Raw genomic sequence first — 18,302 nt, forward strand, 5'->3', positions numbered from 1 at the left:
AAACACAGCTTAATGATAACAGGTTAGTAATCACAACATTACATGAAAGCTGTCATTTTTTTATATGCATATTAAAACTTCAACACTTGTCAAATGTCATGCAGACAGGTGTTTATTAATATAGAATTTAAGAAGAATTTCCATAATATTAAAACATAACTGACTCCTGGTGATCTACATAATTACAGTACACAAAATTAAATCTAAACATTTCAATAAATCATGATTTCACTAACTACGAGAAGAGAAACATTCTTTCCCAAAACTGTACAGATTTTTCAGTCGAAACTTGTAAAGTGCATTAAGACTATAATTAGGAAGAAATATCTAATCAATATATTAAAGTTGAGAGGTTCTCCACAATGTTCTTATTTCAGTAAGCATAGAAGCATAAGCCTAATCAAAAATCACATAACTCTAAGCCCATTGGAAAATGTGAGAGATCTTTTATAATTGAAGTTTGGTGAAATTTTCCAGATTGATAGCAAGTTATGGTTGAACTTCAACATAATTTGACGGGGAAAAGTCCTTCATTGCTGTTTAGTTTTCCTTTCCACCAATTTGGATCTTCCTTTTCAATAACTTCAATCATGTCACCTCTTTTGAAAGCCAATTCGCCTTCTTCTTGTGGAACGAAATCAAATAAAGCTTTCACAATGGTTTTTTTCCCCTAAGATAAACAAAGTTTTTACAATTAAGTTAGGAAACTCTCGTTACAACATAAAAGAACATAAAAATCAATAAGTTCACAATTATGAAAGCTAATACTTCGCATACTTTATCATTATTCAAATCACGAAGCATTATATTCTGTGTCCTGCTTACAGATGACGTTCGATGATACTCAACAAGTTCATTTAGAGAATTGAACTTAACAACCCAGAGAAAATACTTCCCAGAACCATCGCGAAGAACTTTAAAGTGCTGTACAGCATTGTTATATCTGAAATGAACGTCAACAGATTGGGGTTTGCAACAGATTGCAAAGTCTCAAAAGTAGCCATCCTTTGCAGCCCTGATACTCCATGGTACATGGAAATTACTTCAAGCAAACAATATAAGATGCATACCTTACAGACAACGAAAAATCACCTAAACAAACACAATAAGTTACAGCACAGTGCAATAATACCATTTATGCTATAAAATGATAGCAAAACCAGTCTCTACCTGGACTTCTCTCAGATTCTCGAATTAAAAACACCCCATCTATATTTTGTCTCATTAACAGCTCTTCAGCACTAGATCTTGAAATTTTACCATGGTACCATCTAACGTGCAATACAAAAAATATATTTGATAAAAATTTTCTTATAATCAATAACTGTCTTAAATTTACGTGTTTCTACAAGAAAACCAAACCTTTTCCTGTACAGACAAGTGTTAAAATTTACATTTTGTAAGCATGTATACAATTATTCATGGCGAATGGTAAGATTATTGTAAGGAAAACATACGACCGGTGAACTTCGAACACACAACTCAATAAAAACGTATTTAAAGTAAATGGTTTGAACCCGGGAGTATCGTTATATGTTTGTAAATGATGATCGTCAATAAAGAAGGACTGTTTTGATGATGACGTAAAGCGGTAGTCATCACTCTGAAGATGACTACCGCTAAGTTATCAATATTAGGACTATTTAAGTCTAGTAAAAAGATTTATAGTTAGGTAAAGGATAATGATTTTTATCAAAGCTTTAAAATAAGCGTTCAACTTACTGATGCGGCTTCATTTCTATATAAGTCGCAGGAATATAACCATCGCGTCCGTTTTGTTCCGCTTTATACCAATTTTCGTCGTTTTCCGTATTCAATATCTACATATATATCGAATGGCAACAAAAGCACAAACACACAATAACATCTTGTCAAAGAAACGCTTTTGTTTTCATACCTTGAGGATAGATCCTTTCTCGAATGATAGTTCATCGTCTGCGGTAGCTTTAAATGGAAATTTCGCCACAGCTTCCATCTTAGAAACCCTATGAATCAGCCTTTTTTTGAGATATTTTTAATGACGAAGTACAGCGTCAAAGCCTTCTCAAGCGGCGCTCATCAAATTGCACTTGTCGATGCAGCATTCCGAAGGCAATATTTACGTAAAATGACGGAGAATAACGATTATGATACGACGCACGTCAGAATCAGATGGCGAGAACGGGTGGACACTTCAGGAAGGTTTTTTTTGAAAACAAGACGTCTATCAGTAAGAGAACATTTTTTACTCGGGTTACTCAAGCATTTCCTCTACATTTATGTATTATTTAGTTTGAGCTGAATAATATCAAATAGAAAATGACCGAACATCATTAAAATGCTTGTGCAATTATCGGGTATATCCAATGGATACGTCGCATAGCAATAAGGACTTTAAGTTCACACAAGAAAATGAAATGAATCCCACCTAAGTTCTTCACGAAAAATATCTTTTCAATAGCATTAGGTAATGTGCGTGACAACCACGCGTGGCACGTCCAAGGAAGATTTTCATTGGTTGGAGCACTTTTTTGCCACGCGCGCGTGTTTTTGGAAAATTTGAGTGCGTATGATTGGGAAATGGCAAAATCAAGTTCAACGTATTTTTAAAAACAGGCATCTTTACAGTAGATATTTTATCGATATGAACAAAACATTCAAGTTGATTTGTTGTGCACTTGCTGCACATACTTGTTTAGTTTTTGGAGCTGAAAAAACAAAGGTATCGACGACACGAAAAAGCTTAAATATAGCGAAAGTCTTACACATTGTGCGTTTATTGAAAATTTTTTTGCAGAATGAAACTATGAAAAGGCGCCGTTCAAAATGTGGTTTCTATCGTTTTCTACCGCATCCTTCACTTGTTTTAGCAGTAGTAGAGGCCAAACTGGCCAACAAAAAACAGGTATTTCAATTAAAACCACGACAGAATATTTACTTAACTAATAAACATCGATTTTTTAGACGAAAGACACATACAAAGTCACATTAAATTGTCCAACGATGAAACTTATTGACGAACCTCCGATGTCTTATACTCTGAAACCTGTACGTTATTTCAGCTATAGATTTAAATGCGTATTACAAAGAACGGTAAGAATCGATTTCTCTTAACAACAGGGGCGGAAAGAAACAATCATTTTTAAAATGGTTGTCAAAAAAAACGAGATACACATGGGAAAAAAGCTTGCCACACATAAATGTGTTATAACCAGATGGTCAAAAAAGTCCAATTCATTGGATTTGTGTAATTTTGATGTATTCGTTTGGCCTTATGGATTATTTGACTATCCTTGTGACGACTGTAAGTACGAAGAATATTAAACTTTCTAACCACACACAAACCACAAAAGATCTTCATGTTCACTTTTCTGTGAGTAAAATTACTTCATTGAATATCGATATTACAGACAAAGAAGGACAGTCGACTTTAGTTAGAAAACCCGAACAAAATGGAGTGGTGATTTTCGAGCTGCAAGATTCCACAAGCAAGGTTCATTGATATAGTTTGATCAAAACTATGAACATAAATAACACAACACTCACATAAGCGAGATAATTTGTTTCACAAAGGAACGTAGTAAAAATGCCAGATAGAAAAGCTAGATTCGTTAACCTAATTAAGAATTACCATCTCTAGATTGGTCTTTTTTCTGTCTACATGGTCAATTTGACGTGTACACCACGAATGAGAATTATAGAAAAGATCAATTTTCTTAACAAACTTCGCGAAGACAAACCGTGGAGGATTGAAATGCCAGGAAACTGGTGAGTTTTCAAACAACATTTCAACAAAACAAACCTATGATTTTAAATGCAATTTAGCTCTTTATAAACAGTGACTGGAAGTCATAGAACAAATCACTCTTTATACAGCTCTGGTGCTCTTCGACAAAACTATATCGGCATTTGTCATTTAAAAGTCTTGAATCTATGTCATATAAAATTCACTGAGGTCTTCAATACAACAGTTCAACTTTATGACGGTAAGACACACGATCACATTGTAAATATGACTGATGACGTCATAGTTTTGATGACGTCATTTTGAACGCTGTTTCTAGGGGAGACTGACGAATGTGAATATCTCAAAGAAAGACTTGGTGATCTATCCCGTCATCCATTGGCAGCATTTTTTGGTTTAAATTATGTTGAAACAGGTTACCTGACATTGGTTGTGCTCATACAACTTCTTCTCATTCTTGTTACAGGAATAATACTTCATGTTAGAACAATGCAACTATCAAATGAAAAACGTAAATAAATTGTTAAAAAGTTTCTATATTTTCTGTGCGAGTTTAAAACATTAAAATTCTTCACCAGTCCCACCTCACAATCCTTCGCGAATGTCTTCATCTTGAATGTTATAATTTCTTATCCTGGCCTTTGGCTTACTCAGTTTGTGCTTACCGGCAACTTTTGCTGACAGAACAGGTCTGCTTATCTCTGGTTTTACCAAAACTTCACTTTGATGACCTTTCACAGTGAAACCATCTGAGCTACTCTCTCTCGCTTGTTTGTCACGAATCACGCGTGGGGTCAATCCCGCGGGACTTTCCTCATCCAGTAGTTTCCAGACTTCCTGCAACGATAAGCGGTCGTCCGATGAGAACGACGGTTGCCATGGTGAAGTGACGTCATCATCTTTAGTCAACTGTCGTTTATTTTCCTCTTGTGTCATGATATTTTGGCGGGAAGAAGAAACAGTCTTTTGTGAGTTGTTTATTGAAGGATGTTCACCGTATTGAGGTTCGTTTTCTCTAGTTTCATATTTTAAACGTCCAACATTCGCGAGGTTCGATGCGCTCGTGAAACCTGTTGCTTGATGATTAACACTACTTGCGTAGCCAACATAAAACACAGACGTAAAACATCGAGGAAAGTTGTTTAAAGACCATAAGTAAAAGACATGAAAGAATATGAAAACACAGACGTAAAACATCGAGGAAAGTTGTTCAAAGACCATAAGTAAAGACATGAAAGAATATGAAAACAACGTAAAACATCGAGGAAAGATGATCAAAGACCATAAGTAAAAGACATGAAAGAATATGAAAAACACAGACGTAAAACATCGAGGAAAGTTGATCAAAGACCATAAGTAAAAGACATGAAAGAATGGACGTAAAACATCGAGGAAAGTTCAAAGACCATAAGTAAAAGACATGAAAGAATATGAAAACACAGACGTAAAACATCGAGGAAAGTTGTTCAAAGACCATAAGTAAAGACATGAAAACATGAAAAAGGACGTAAACCATCGAGAAAGTTGATCAAGATAAGAAAACATGAAAGAAGTAGACATAAACAGACAAACATCGAGGAAAGTTGTTCAAAGACCATAAGTAAAGACATGAAAGAATATGAAAACACAGACGTAAAACATCGAGGAAAGTTGTTCAAAGACCATAAGTAAAGACATGAAAGAATATGAAACAGACGTAAAACATCGAGGAAAGTTCAAAGACCATAAGTAAAACATGAAAGAATATGAAAACACAGACGTAAAACATCGAGGAAAGTTGTTCAAAGACCATAAGTAAAAGACATGAAAGAATATGAAAAACAATAAAACATCGAGGAAAGTTGTTCAAAGACCATAAGTAAAGACATGAAAGAATATGAAAAACAGACGTAAAACATCGAGGAAAGTTCAAAGACCATAAGTAAAAGACATGAAAGAATATGAAAACACGGAGGAAACATCGAGGAAAGTTGTTCAAAGACATAAAGTAAAGACATGAAAGATCAAGGAAAGTTGATCAAAGATAAAGTAAAGACATGAAAGAATAAAAGCATCGAGGAAGTTGATCAAAGACCATAATAAAGTGAACAAAACATCGAGGAAGGTTGTTCAAAGACCATAAGTAAAGACATGAAAGAATAAAAACAGACAATAAAACATCGAGGAAAGTTGATCAAAGACCATAAGTAAAGACATGAAAGAATATGAAAAACAGACGTAAAACATCGAGGAAAGTTGATCAAAGACCATAAGTAAAAGACATGAAAGAATATGAAAAACACAGACGTAAAACATCGAGGAAAGTTGATCAAAGACCATAAGTAAAAGACATGAAAGAATATGAAAAAGACATAAACATCGAGGAAAGTTGATCAAAGACCATAATAAAAGACATGAAAGAATATAAACCGTAAAACATCGAGGAAAGTTGATCAAAGACCATAATAAAGACATGAAAGAATATGAAAACTGGAGGTAAAACATCGAAAAGTTGATCAAAGACCATAAGTAAAACATGAAAGAATATCAACATCGAGGAAAGTTGATCAGACCAAATAAAGAATATGAAAACACGGAGGTAAACATCGAGGAAAGTTGTTCAAAGACCATAAAAGACATGAAAGAATATGAAAACGGAGGTAAAATCGAGGAAAGTTGTTCAAGACCAAAGTAAAAGACATGAAAGAATATGAAAAGACAATAAACATCGAGGAAAGTTGTTCAAGACCATAAGTAAAAACATGAAAGAAAGAACACGGAGGTAAAACATCGAGGAAAGTTGTTCAAAGACCATAAGTAAAGACATGAAAGAATATAAACAGGTAAAAGAGGAGTTGTTCAAAGACCATAAGTAAAAACATGAAAGAATATGAAAAACACAGACGTAAAACATCGAGGAAAGTTGATCAAAGACCATAAGTAAAAGAATGAAATAAACAGACGTAAAACATCGAGGAAAGTTGATCAAAGACCATAAGTAAAAGACATGAAAGAATATGAAAACACAATAAAACATCGAGGAAAGTTGATCAAAGACCATAAAAGAAAGACATGAAACATAGGAAAAATAATCACATAAAGTTGAAAGACGGAGGTATCGAAAGTTGATCAAAGACATCGAAAGAATATGAAAACAGAGGTAAAACATCGAGGAAAGTTGATCAAGACCATAAGTAAAAGACATGAAAGAATATGAAAAACACAGACGTAAAACATCGAGGAAAGTTGATCAAAGACCATAAGTAAAAGACATGAAAGAATATGAAAACAGGTAAAACATCGAGGAAAGTTGATCAAAGACCATAAGTAAAGACATGAAAGAATATGAAACAGAGGTAAAACATCGAGGAAAGTTGATCAAAGACCATAAGTAAAAGACATGAAAGAATATGAAAAACACGGAGGTAAAACATCGAGGAAAGTTGATCAAAGACCATAAGTAAAAGACATGAAAGAATATGAAAAACACAGAGGTAAAACATCGAGGAAAGTTGATCAAAGACCATAAGTAAAAGACATGAAAGAATATGAAAACACAGACGTAAAACATCGAGGAAAGTTGATCAAAGACCATAAGTAAAAGACATGAAAGAATATGAAAAACACAGATGTAAAACATCGAGGAAAGTTGATCAAAGACCATAAGTAAAAGACATGAAAGAATATGAAAAACACGGAGGTAAAACATCGAGGAAAGTTGTTCAAAGACCATAAGTAAAAGACATGAAAGAATATGAAAAACACAGACGTAAAACATCGAGGAAAGTTGTTCAAAGACCATAAGTAAAAGACATGAAAGAATATGAAAAAGACATTACTTGTGTTTAATATAATACCTTTATACTTCATCAACTCAGATCTCAGTTTATTTCCCATCTTTATCAACTGTTCCCTTTCCTTTGTCAAATCGTTAATACGTTGACTGGCTTCCCATAGTTTCTCTTGAAGAAATGCGCGAGATGCGTTGTTGCTCGTTCTTTCTTCTTTATTTTCATCGAGTAAAAAGATGAAATTGTAAAAAACATTCAAAGAAAGTCGTTCAACGAAAATCTGTAATACTTACTTACATCTCGTTCTATCATTGGACGCTCGTCTTTACGGTAAGGATCTCTCACGATCTGGATGGTTAAAAATTAATGAAACATCTCTATTATATTTGTCGTTCAGGGGCCGGTAGCACGAAGCCTGGATAGCGCCATCCATTGGATAGCATTTTTTTTAACTTCTATAAAACCTTTTAAAAAGAAAAAAATGTAGTATTCCAAATGAGCAATCGATGAATTAAAATATTATTTCGAAGATTACGAAATATCGTTGTCGTAAGAAAAATATAAACACCTTTTTTACAAGTTTGAAAATTTTTGCTATCCAATGGATAACACTATCCAGGCTTCCTGCAACCGGCCCCAGCATGATGGTAAATAGTCACCTTATCGTTCATATAATTGACACGACTTTGAACACGGACAGGCTCATTCCCACGTTGCAGCGTTTTTATTTCTGTTTTTTCTTGCCGAAGATCTCCTAACATACATAAAGATTTTATCAACTCCCAAAATATCACTATTATCGCACACATTACACGTCTGCGGACAAATATTTTTCGTAAGTTCAATGATTTGATGCCTTTAAACACGTTGACATTCATGATGTCGTTCTGGAAACGTGTCGAAATACCATTTAACCCAATAGCGGATTCAACCGGATAATTATTGATCGAGCACGTGATTTATATCCATGATGCTATTGGACACCGGATACTGGTAAGGCATATAATTAAAATATGTAAAGTTTAAAACTCGGAGAATTGGATGAGAAAGATCGTGATTGTTTTCTTCGTGATTACGGTAGTTTGAGTTGTTGCTGAAGTTAAGAAAAGCGGTGCAAAATGCTCACCTTTGGCTTGTGTTGATTTCCGCGTGTTAGGATCAGGCCATTCGAACACAGTAACCGTTAAGTAAATGTTAAACATTAAATACATATTGCCACTTGTAAGCGACCGTTTTCCAATATTTTTCGCCTCGTTTTCAGGCTCAAACGTCACGTTTTTCGCATCAAACATACTCGATAAAATGTGCCAAGTAAATAGTTTGGACTGTGAGTTGATAAGGTTTGACATTAAATGTTTGTAAATGTAGATCGTCCAGGTTGGTATAGTCCTGAGAAGGACTGTTTTTGTTGTTGTTGACTGACGTTTCGACAACCTTAGCGGTAGTCATCTTCAGAGTCAAAAAAATGATCTACATTTACAAACATGTAACGATACTCCCGGGTTCAAACCATTTACTTTAAGGTTTGACATGTCACGTCTGCATGTTAAACAACATTCTTGATAACATTTTCGTCAGGGATAGTAGCAAATGTAGGAATGAATTACAGCTAAGGTTGTCGAAACGTCAGTAAACATCAACAACAACAGTCCTCAGGACTCTACTAACCTGGACGATCTACATTTACAAACATGTTATGTTTCTTCATCGTCATCAATCTCGCTATATTGGAGTTTCTAAAGGACTTTTTATGACAAAACTTAACACGGAGGACAGTCTTGATCTGACGTTTAAGCCGGAAAACAAAGCGCAAAATAGTTTGTGCCTAACGGTCGCTCAGAAATGGCAGCTATAAACATATAGACAAAATTTTATCCTTACCAATCAAATCACTCAAGTGTTGTACAAGTCCTTTGATTTCATTTTTATAACCATCCGTCACATCGACTCTTCCCTCCGTTTTTCCATCCATCACGAGGACATTTCCGTCCGTGTCATTTGCCTTGGTTCTAAGATCTTTCATCGCCTCATTCAACTCTCGATTTTTTCCCTTCACTTCACGAATTTCCTTTTCAAGACTCGCTACGTAATCTATTCGTAACAAAAACGATTTTTTCATTTGAAAACTAGACAAAAAACAGAAACAAACTTTTGAATTATCTTAATCAGATGATCGGATTACCTTCGGATATAAAGGATTTATAATCCCGAGGTTTTGTCGACGTTTTACTTGAATCTTGTCGATTTAATTGTTTAGTTAACTCTTCCATATCTTCTCTCATTTGTCGAATGATTTGTGTCAAGATTTCATTTTGTTTTTTAAGATCAACGTTCGGCAAATTGTCGTCGCCTTCTGAGGGATGTCCGTTCGCCACAACACTAACTTTGATAAAAAAAAATTCATCATAAAGAACTTTTAATCATCGGGATTAAGTAGGAAAATCAAACCTGTATACAAAAACCTTTACTAAGCAACCACCCTACACTAAGCAACCACCCTACACTAAGCAACCACCCTATACTAAGCAACCACCTTATACTAAGCAACCACACTACACTAAGCAACCTCCCTACAATAAGCAACCACCATACACTAAGCAACCACCCTATATATTAAGCAGCCATTTACGTTCAAGGCAGTTCTATTTAACCATAATCTCCAAACTCAATCCCAGTTTTTACGTTCAAAGCAGTTCTATTTAACCATAATCTCCAAACAAATCAGTTTTTTACGTTCAAGGCAGTTCTATTTAACCATAATCTCCAAACTCAATCCCAGTTTTTACGTTCAAGGCAGTTCTATTTAACCATAATCTCCAAACTCAATCCCAGTTTTTACGTTCAAGGCAGTTCTATTTAACCATAATCTCCAAACTCAATCTCTAGTTTTACGTTCTATTAACCATAACCATCATCTCCACTTCACTCTGCAATCCAAACTAAAGTCTCTTAAATTAAAATTTCGTTTGGCGTTCTGCTTCCCCTTACGCAAGCTCAGCTTCCTTATAAAATTTGGACATGTGTACTTACAAGTTGCTGGTGTCGGTAAGTCAAGACCATTGCTTCTGAGAATTGCAATAACATCGTCTCTCTGCGACATTACATGACGTACTAGCCTGTCTTTATCTTGTAAATCGCGTTCTTGTTGTCTCACTCGAGATAAAGCCTAAAGAAATATCGTCGTAGTAACATAATGACAACTTTGTATAAACTTAAGGATATGATTATTTAATGTCTTTGTACTTCATCCTTGGCCCGAGTTAAACTCGTCACCAGTTCCTCTTGTTTCTCGAATCCAATCCTCTCGGCTTCTTCACATCTGCGCTGCCAGTCCAATTCCAATTGAGTTCTAGCTCGCTCCAGTCCTCTCTCCTTCTCTAGTGATGCTGTAAGATCTTTCTGACGTCTAAATTGAACGAGAAACTGTGAAGTCCAGGAATAACCAGGGCAATGAAGGATACACAAGGAGGAATATCCAGGACTTTAAAAGATATACAATAGAGAATATCCTGGAATAGGACGATGTACAATGAGGAACAACCAGGACTGTGAAGGATAAACAATGAGAATATCCAGGACTTTAAAAGATATACAATAGAGAATATCCTGGAATAGGACGATGTACAATGAGGAACAACCAGGACTGTGAAGGATAAACAATGAGAATATCCAGGACTTTAAAAGATATACAATGGAGAATATCCAGGAATAAGACGGTGTACAATGAGGAACAACCAGGACTGTGAAGGATTAACAATGAGAATATCCAGGACTTTGAAAAATATATAAAAAATCATCGTATCCAGGGTCCATTTATGATTTGATTAGAAGAACATAGATCATAGGCGTTATATATGATGAATCGTATCAATAGTATAAGCATCGAGGGTTTCATCAACGTTTATAAGGATTGTGCTGTAATTACAATATGTTGAGCAAATTGAGATATGCGAGAAATCAAAGAATGTTTGTTGAGATAAAACATAAGATAAAAACCTTTCCAATTCATCTCTTCTCTTTGCAAGTTCAGTTCTTAGTTTTGACTCTTGTTGAAGTAATTTCTCGATTTCTAAATCTTTAGCAACAGTTTGTCGTGAGAATTCCTCGTTTTCTTTCTGCAACTTTACCTGAAGGTCGCTAACAGATTGCTGCAATCTTTAGAAGAATAAAAAAAAGGCAACAAAATGAATCAAAAATATTTAATCATTCAAAACAAAAAAAGGTGGATGCAGCCATACAGCCTCGAGAGCGTCACTTGAGTCTCATGACTAAGAAGTACATAAGGACTTAGTTTTCTCATTAACCCCACCCCCCCCGGTCAAGGTTCACCCCCCTCCCCCCCGATGGCCTTACCTTCCCATGGTGACTTCATTTTCCTTTAATTTATCAACATATCGCCATTCATTGTCTCTATGTTCTTTCATTTTAGATTCCAACTCTTTTTCCAACTCCTTAATCTTCGCCTCCAGCTTTCTCTCTTCTTTGGAAAAACCCTGAACACAAGACATTATGTGAGATAAAAGCATCCAGAATTGCAAACCTTATCATCTGGGTCACCGAGAGAGAAGGGGGGGACTCATAACTGTGACTGGGCACAAGTTTAGCAAAGTACCCTAAAAATGTGGTCGGTGTAAGGAATCATTTGCAATTGAGCATCCTTGCATCCTTTCTAAATTTCATCTACACTCAGTAGCGGATGTTTTAAATCATGACGTCACCGACACCCCGGATATTTCACCCCAGGCCCAAAATTTCTCTCGTCGACCCTGCTTATCATTCATACATTTTTGACATCATCCAGCATCGTCTCTTTCTCACGGAGTGCACGATCAAGTTCGGCATTCTTTCTTTGAAAATCTTCACGTAATTTTTCCTCCGTCTTTTTTGCTGTCTCGAGTTGCACTTCAAGATCGGCAACAAAATATTTGTGAGTGTTTTCCATGTCGGAAATTGTCCAATCTTTCTCTTTTATTACTTTCTCCAATTCACGTGAAGTCACTTCAGTTTTATTGAGTTCAGTTTTACAACGATTGCCATCCGCTCGAACTAACTCGAGTTCCTTAGTAAGACTTCTTATCTATATACAATAGATGATTAAATTTATCGATTTGAGGCAAATTGATGAGTGAAATACACTTTATTTTACAGATATATGAAGAGTGAAAAAGGCGAAGTTTAGCCAATACCACAACTTTATCAATACTGTTACCTTCATCTCACCATTTATCCATTTCTATTCCTAGGTATACCTTTATTGTATTCCAGTATAAAACAAAAATATCACAACTTTATCAATACTGTTACCTTCATCTCATTGGAAAGCTAATATGGTTAGTCATCAAGTTTGGCACGATATTCCTGGTCCACGTTTTAAAGTTTCATCAAAGTACAAGTTCTTGACGACCTCATTCCAGCCATTCTTTAAAGGAATGATAAATTACGCTCAGGGATGGATTGGGGAGTAATGGGCAGGGGAGGGTTGGGGTTAGTAAGGGAGAATGGGAAGGAATAGAGGGTGGAATGGAAAGGATGAAATAAGGTGAGTAGAAATTGGAAGGATGAAGGATCATGGGTGGGGAGGAGGGAGGAGGAGGGTAAGTGAAAGTGGTGGGAGGGATGTGGGGAGGAGGTGCAGTTGAACCGTCAATGGGACCGCAAAATCTCAGTAAAGTGCTAAAATCTGATATGGTACGACAACAAGTAGCCACTGAAATCAATACAACTAGATAGAACACTAAGCTTATCATGGATAAAGTATCCACAATAGTGATGATGGCATTTACGTAATTGCTTTCTAAATTTCACGAAGGAGGCTCTTCTGAAATCGATCTTTGGACTCAAAATACTTTGAATCATTTTGGTACTCTTGTAACATAAAGAAGATGATGGTGAAGATGATGGTGAAAGATGACGGTGAAAGATGATGGTGAAAGATGGTGAAGGATGGTGAAGGATGGTGAAGAAGATGATGGGTGAAAGATGATGAAAGATGATGGTGAAAGATGATGGTGGGGTGATGATGGTGAAAGGATGGTGAAAGATGATGGTGAAAGATGATGGTGGGATGGTGGTGAGGTGATGGTGAAAGATGATGGTGGGTGGTGAAAGATGATGGTGGATGATGGTGAAAGATGATGAAGATGGTGAATGGTGAAAGATGGGTGAAAGATGATGGTGAAAGATGATGGTGAAGATGATGGTGAAAGATGATGGTGAAAGATGATGGTGATGGTGAAAGATGATGGTGAAAGATGATGGTGAAAGATGATGGTGAAAGATGATGGTGAAAGATGATTGAAAGATGATGGTGAAATGATGGTGAAAGATGATGGTGAAAGATGATGGTGAAAGATGATGGTGAAAGATGATGGTGAAAATTTGAAAGATGATGGGTGAAAGATGATGGTGAAAGATGATGGTGAAAGATGATGGTAAAAGATGATGGTGAAAAATGATAGATACTACACAAAATTGAAATCTTGCACAATATCTTGAAATTTTATAATCATGAAATGACATTGAAAGACATCAAAGGCACACATCCCCTTATCCCCTTAATGATACAAGTAATGCTAAAAAGGCCACCATGTTAGAATATAGTTTTATCCTATTCTTACTGAGAGATGTTCTATTTTGTGCTTGAAAGAACAGCCTATAATAGCCTGAACACTTTTTCACCATTTCACATTTTTGGACCAACATTTTATGCACAAAGCTTTGGGGTGGGGGATGGTTACAATTCACCCACCCCACCCCTTAATGCATGACCTTGTATTGAATATACCAAGGTTATAAAATTGTCATACCTTTTGATAATATTTTTGCATTTCTTCTTTTGCTTTTTGTTCATTATCTAATTTTAATTTCATCTCATCTAGCCGTGCGTATAATTCACTTATTTGCGCCGTCTTGCTATGATCTGTCTCTTTAACTTGACCAATAACTGAATCATATTTTTCTAACTCTTCATCTCTTTCGTACAATAGTTTTAAATTATACTCAAAATCCTCTTTTAATTTTTTGAATTTCAACTTTTCCTGTGTCAGTTCTTTATCTCTTTGAGAAATAGTCTCTTGCAAAGATTTTATGTGAGCTTGAAAAGCTTCCCGCCATTCTTTCTCCTTCTGGAAAACCACTGAATCCAGTGAATTATTTGTAGACATTTAACTCGTTTTTTTTGTGTACAAAATGATCTTCGTTAATCTATTTTCATAAAAAAGAAACGTGAAAAATTGTAATAAATACAACATGACAACCATTCTTACAAAAACCATTTATACGAAATTACCCGCCATGATATTTCCTCGCGTGTGTCACGCTATCTGCGAGGAAACCCACGAGGTGAGAATAAATTTCTGAACAGATCATTGTACAGTACCTGACGTTTACTCCTCATTTGTACAAAAATTTTTGAACAAAAATTTTCCAGGTTTTGCTAACTGCTGATGTTTATTTCAGCTGAGCAATTTCTACGTTAATTTTACCAACAAAGCGGTTGAATTTCCTCACTTATGCATGTAGTGGAATGGATCCGAGTGGGGCTGTCTACCGGGGTCCCGGGTAATGTTCTCCCTGGGACCCGGACTTATGCAAATTTAAGTAAACAGAAAAGTATTTCGCTTTTTGTTTCAGAAATTGTCAGTTTTTTTATTAAAATATTGCATTGAAACACACCGTATGAATATTTCATGGTAAGAAGTTTGGCAAGTTTAAAAACCTCTTACGAAAAGAGTTCACAAGAGTGAAGAATCAACCTTTGTCCTTTCGACATCTCCGAGTAACGTAGTCAAGTTTATATTTGAAGATTTACGTACATTGAGCTGTCAAACGTTAAAACTTCCTCAGAAACTTGTGAACTGTTATAAAATGCCGAGTGTCGATGAGTTGGAATGCGGTTGCTGTTGTGAACTTCTCTGTAACCCGACAACATTAACGTGCGGTCATAGTTTTTGTCGTTACTGCTTGGCAAAATGGTTTGTCACATCTAACAAGCCAGAATGTCCTTTATGTCGACAAACCTGGAGTGGATTCCCGCAAGTCAATATTACATTAAGGTGAAGTAAGGAGGCATTAAATCCTTGACATTAAATACATTTGTGTTATATTGTCTTCATTGAAAACCATAGACGTGTCATTGACAAATCGTTTCCCGTGAAAATCGTTGAACGGCAAAAATCACAAGAAAATACGGCGGATTATCACGAAGTTTTGCAAATGTTTGAGGAATATGGAAAGAACAAGGATCCTGATCAGGTTTTCTCTGAGGAATACATAAAGACTGTGATTGGTGCGATTTTGTTGATCATTGTGGCTGCTGTAGTCATTTTGTTGATTGTAAGAGTTTGTTGTGCACGTATATTAGTCAATAGTAAATATTTTGATGTATATTATCATGATCTTCTTTTCATAGGCTATTTTATATTGGCTATTCTTCACAGGAGATACTCATAGTAACTCCATCTACTCCAAGCCTGCGTACTTGTGGTCGGTGAACGAAGTGGAGACCTGGGCCGAGGCATTCAGCAAGCAGTTGGGTCATGATTATTCCCGGCATTTTCAAAATTTGAAGATTGATGGTGAACTGTTGTTATCGTTGAATGAAGAGGATCTCAAAACTCTCCCGCTCAATGTGACCATCAATCTTCATAGGAAACTCATCCTTGCTGAGATCAACAAACTCCAAGCAACTGGTATAAGGACACCAAGGGATCTATGGGAATACAAAGTACATTACCCTACATTTTATCTAAAAGATTTGATCCTTACATACAATTTGTGATGAATAAGCATTGACTTAGGATGGAAGTACAACCTAATGTTTTTAAGAAGGCATTTTGTACATTTTTTCATTGCCTGCCCAACAGTCTGAAGGGGGGAGAAAGGTATTCAATGATGGAGTTAAAGTCACAAACCAAGGTTTCCAGTTTGGCATTTGCCCAAACAAATAACTTCATTTTCACAAGCTTTGGTTGGAAAAATAATAGGAAGACAAAGTGATTTTCACGTTTTTAAATTTTGTCAAAATCACTTTGTCAGGCTTACTGTTGCTGTGTTTCGATATGCCTCTAAAGGTACTTCAATCACTTTCAATACTATTATTTGTCAAATTAATTTTTTTATTCAATTTGGCCAATTGCATCAAGAGTTAACTGGTACCCTTGTTTCAAACTTTCTCATTAAATAAGCACAGAAATATTTATATGGCAAGACGACAAGTTGAGGGCAAGCCCTTGCCAGTGGTTATTTTTCTTATGAAAAGAAAAAGTAGTTAGCTTATGAATTACATGTTTTTCTTTATTTTTCTTACAGAATGCAAACAGAATTTCATCAGTTTTCCTCCTATTCATGTTACAAGAATTTCCACGTCTTACATTATTTTGTTTTCGCTGCTTCAATTACAACCATTTTTTTCGACCCTTCATGGAAACCGTGATCAGTGAACCGCAGGACTGTAGTTCATTAAGTGGCTATAACATTGATAATTTGTGTGTAGAGGTTAGTTGATTCAAAGAACCAGTTATTTCATCCATCTCGCAAAAACCTGACATGAACTTATTTACATTTATTGCAGAAAGAAATCACATTGGTGGATAGATGGTGGTTTTATCTTGAATGTCTTCTATTGCCATTTTTGCCTGTAGCAAAGTTTTCTTATCATTTTGTGAAGATTCATTTCTATACAGTGTGGATGATCATTGCCCATTGTACAATGCTCACTGTTCATGAGATTGTACAATTTTTCAATGCTGAAAAAAGGTACGTATGTATGTCAGACATCTTCACAATAGCTTCTTGTGCTAACTTCCATTGTTTTACACAGTTGGAATGCGGCACTTACAACTTACACCGAGGCAGTCTTCTCATTTATCATCAGAAGTGTAATGTACAAGATTGCAACATGGTTTGCACCATCCTTCATCTTGGATTTCTATTTTATCACTAAACTTTACTATGGACCTTTTGAAACAGCTCACAGAGTAAGACTTGAATATTTGAGGAGAAGCATTCTCCGAGGACTTAATGTTTTGGTAGCTGCTGCAACGCTGGAGAGATCTCTAAGAAACCTATTCAACATTAGACGAGGAAACCACAGGAGATGACTATTATATCTTGTTGGAAATTACTGGGTTACTGATTTTTGTAATTTTTAAGTAAATTTCTGTTTGTAGTTTAGTTTTTAAGTTCATGTTTAGTTTTTTATTAACAATCATCACAAATTTTATGGTTACGATGTTTTATACTAGAAATAGATATTTTTAAATAAAACTAATTTAGAAGCCATGCCAGTTATGTCACTTGAAAAATGCATTGTATCAGTTAGCTTTGATTCTGCGAATGAGAAACAGAAGGCCACAAAGAGTAAAACAAAATATTGCGACAAGAGTCTTGTCCCATTACATGTTTAGGATGCAGATCATCCAGGTTAGTGCTGTCCTGAGAAGAGTTGCTCTTGCTGTTGGCTTTCTAGAGATAAGGATGTTGAAATGTCAGTCTACACCAAAATCAACATGTCTCTCGATTGCACTAAACTCTAGTGAGCTGTCTCAGAACTAGACCTACCAACATATATGTCTAAAATTAAGACAATTTTCATGATGGTAGATTTTTGTATGAAACAACACGAAAAAGGTGAAATGTATCAATAAAATCTTCTTTACTCCATTTTTACAGAATATATGAATGAAGTAAAACATAGCTCATTGCAGTGATACGAATGCTGACTATGAAAGACATTTTGCAGCATGACAATTGACAAAAAAAATTGACTGCAAAAGTAGGATGCAAAATTGACAAAATGATTTTGATGA

The 18,302-nt window shown here is 35.6% G+C and overlaps 4 protein-coding genes across 4 annotated transcripts; 2 read left to right on the forward strand and 2 right to left on the reverse strand.

The window, feature by feature from the left end:
• Nucleotides 1-9: 9 nt before the first annotated feature.
• On the reverse strand, nucleotides 10-2,205 carry LOC124448350 (growth factor receptor-bound protein 2-like). The gene is made up of 6 exons (XM_046999361.1): nucleotides 1,898-2,205; nucleotides 1,723-1,820; nucleotides 1,171-1,271; nucleotides 1,071-1,092; nucleotides 778-943; nucleotides 10-670 (listed from the first exon to the last, which is right to left on the reverse strand). Exons 1-6 carry the CDS (start codon nucleotides 1,973-1,975, stop codon nucleotides 503-505), a joined length of 633 nt encoding a protein of 210 aa, XP_046855317.1. The 5' UTR covers nucleotides 1,976-2,205; the 3' UTR covers nucleotides 10-502.
• Nucleotides 2,206-2,623: 418 nt separating this feature from the next.
• On the forward strand, nucleotides 2,624-4,261 carry LOC124448002. Its single transcript, XM_046999012.1, has 8 exons — nucleotides 2,624-2,701; nucleotides 2,777-2,884; nucleotides 2,944-3,027; nucleotides 3,100-3,283; nucleotides 3,390-3,472; nucleotides 3,620-3,747; nucleotides 3,856-3,965; nucleotides 4,044-4,261. Exons 1-8 carry the CDS (start codon nucleotides 2,624-2,626, stop codon nucleotides 4,241-4,243), a joined length of 975 nt encoding a protein of 324 aa, XP_046854968.1. The 3' UTR covers nucleotides 4,244-4,261.
• LOC124448003 (coiled-coil domain-containing protein 57-like) lies at nucleotides 3,332-14,861 on the reverse strand. Its single transcript, XM_046999013.1, has 13 exons — nucleotides 14,301-14,861; nucleotides 12,278-12,571; nucleotides 11,848-11,987; nucleotides 11,491-11,649; nucleotides 10,738-10,900; nucleotides 10,525-10,660; nucleotides 9,677-9,877; nucleotides 9,376-9,585; nucleotides 8,154-8,248; nucleotides 7,788-7,842; nucleotides 7,561-7,707; nucleotides 4,309-4,860; nucleotides 3,332-4,219 (listed from the first exon to the last, which is right to left on the reverse strand). The coding sequence occupies exons 1-12, from the start codon at nucleotides 14,655-14,657 to the stop codon at nucleotides 4,310-4,312; spliced, it is 2,508 nt and encodes an 835-aa protein (XP_046854969.1). The 5' UTR covers nucleotides 14,658-14,861; the 3' UTR covers nucleotides 3,332-4,219; nucleotide 4,309.
• Nucleotides 14,862-15,065: 204 nt separating this feature from the next.
• On the forward strand, nucleotides 15,066-17,775 carry LOC124447766 (bifunctional apoptosis regulator-like). The gene is made up of 6 exons (XM_046998767.1): nucleotides 15,066-15,548; nucleotides 15,621-15,828; nucleotides 15,905-16,219; nucleotides 16,804-16,989; nucleotides 17,066-17,250; nucleotides 17,315-17,775. The coding sequence occupies exons 1-6, from the start codon at nucleotides 15,361-15,363 to the stop codon at nucleotides 17,592-17,594; spliced, it is 1,362 nt and encodes a 453-aa protein (XP_046854723.1). The 5' UTR covers nucleotides 15,066-15,360; the 3' UTR covers nucleotides 17,595-17,775.
• Nucleotides 17,776-18,302: the final 527 nt, after the last annotated feature.

The sequence above is a fragment of the Xenia sp. Carnegie-2017 genome, unplaced genomic scaffold (assembly GCF_021976095.1).
Source record: "Xenia sp. Carnegie-2017 unplaced genomic scaffold, XeniaSp_v1 HiC_scaffold_23, whole genome shotgun sequence".
NCBI classification, from domain to species: Eukaryota; Metazoa; Cnidaria; class Anthozoa; order Malacalcyonacea; family Xeniidae; genus Xenia; species Xenia sp. Carnegie-2017.

Excerpts from the sequence above, each read along its gene's own strand:
- LOC124448350 (XM_046999361.1), bottom strand. The coding sequence starts at position 1,975 with ATGGAAGCTGTGGCGAAATTTCCATTTAAAGCTACCGCAGACGATGAA. Across the intron at positions 1,821-1,897 it reads AGAAAGGATCTATCCTCAAG|ATATTGAATACGGAAAACGA; the intron begins GTATGAAAACAA and ends ATATATATGTAG. Across the intron at positions 944-1,070 it reads GATTTTTCGTTGTCTGTAAG|ATATAACAATGCTGTACAGC; the intron begins GTATGCATCTTA and ends CGTTCATTTCAG.
- LOC124448002 (XM_046999012.1), top strand. The coding sequence starts at position 2,624 with ATGAACAAAACATTCAAGTTGATTTGTTGTGCACTTGCTGCACATACT. Across the intron at positions 3,473-3,619 it reads TGCAAGATTCCACAAGCAAG|ATTGGTCTTTTTTCTGTCTA; the intron begins GTTCATTGATAT and ends TACCATCTCTAG. Across the intron at positions 3,966-4,043 it reads AACAGTTCAACTTTATGACG|GGGAGACTGACGAATGTGAA; the intron begins GTAAGACACACG and ends CGCTGTTTCTAG.
- LOC124448003 (XM_046999013.1), bottom strand. The coding sequence starts at position 14,657 with ATGTCTACAAATAATTCACTGGATTCAGTGGTTTTCCAGAAGGAGAAA. Across the intron at positions 11,650-11,847 it reads AATGAAGTCACCATGGGAAG|ATTGCAGCAATCTGTTAGCG; the intron begins GTAAGGCCATCG and ends ATTCTTCTAAAG. Across the intron at positions 7,843-8,153 it reads TCAATTATATGAACGATAAG|ATCGTGAGAGATCCTTACCG; the intron begins GTGACTATTTAC and ends TTAACCATCCAG.
- LOC124447766 (XM_046998767.1), top strand. The coding sequence starts at position 15,361 with ATGCCGAGTGTCGATGAGTTGGAATGCGGTTGCTGTTGTGAACTTCTC. Across the intron at positions 16,220-16,803 it reads GGGATCTATGGGAATACAAA|AATGCAAACAGAATTTCATC; the intron begins GTACATTACCCT and ends TTTTTCTTACAG. Across the intron at positions 17,251-17,314 it reads TTTTTCAATGCTGAAAAAAG|TTGGAATGCGGCACTTACAA; the intron begins GTACGTATGTAT and ends TGTTTTACACAG.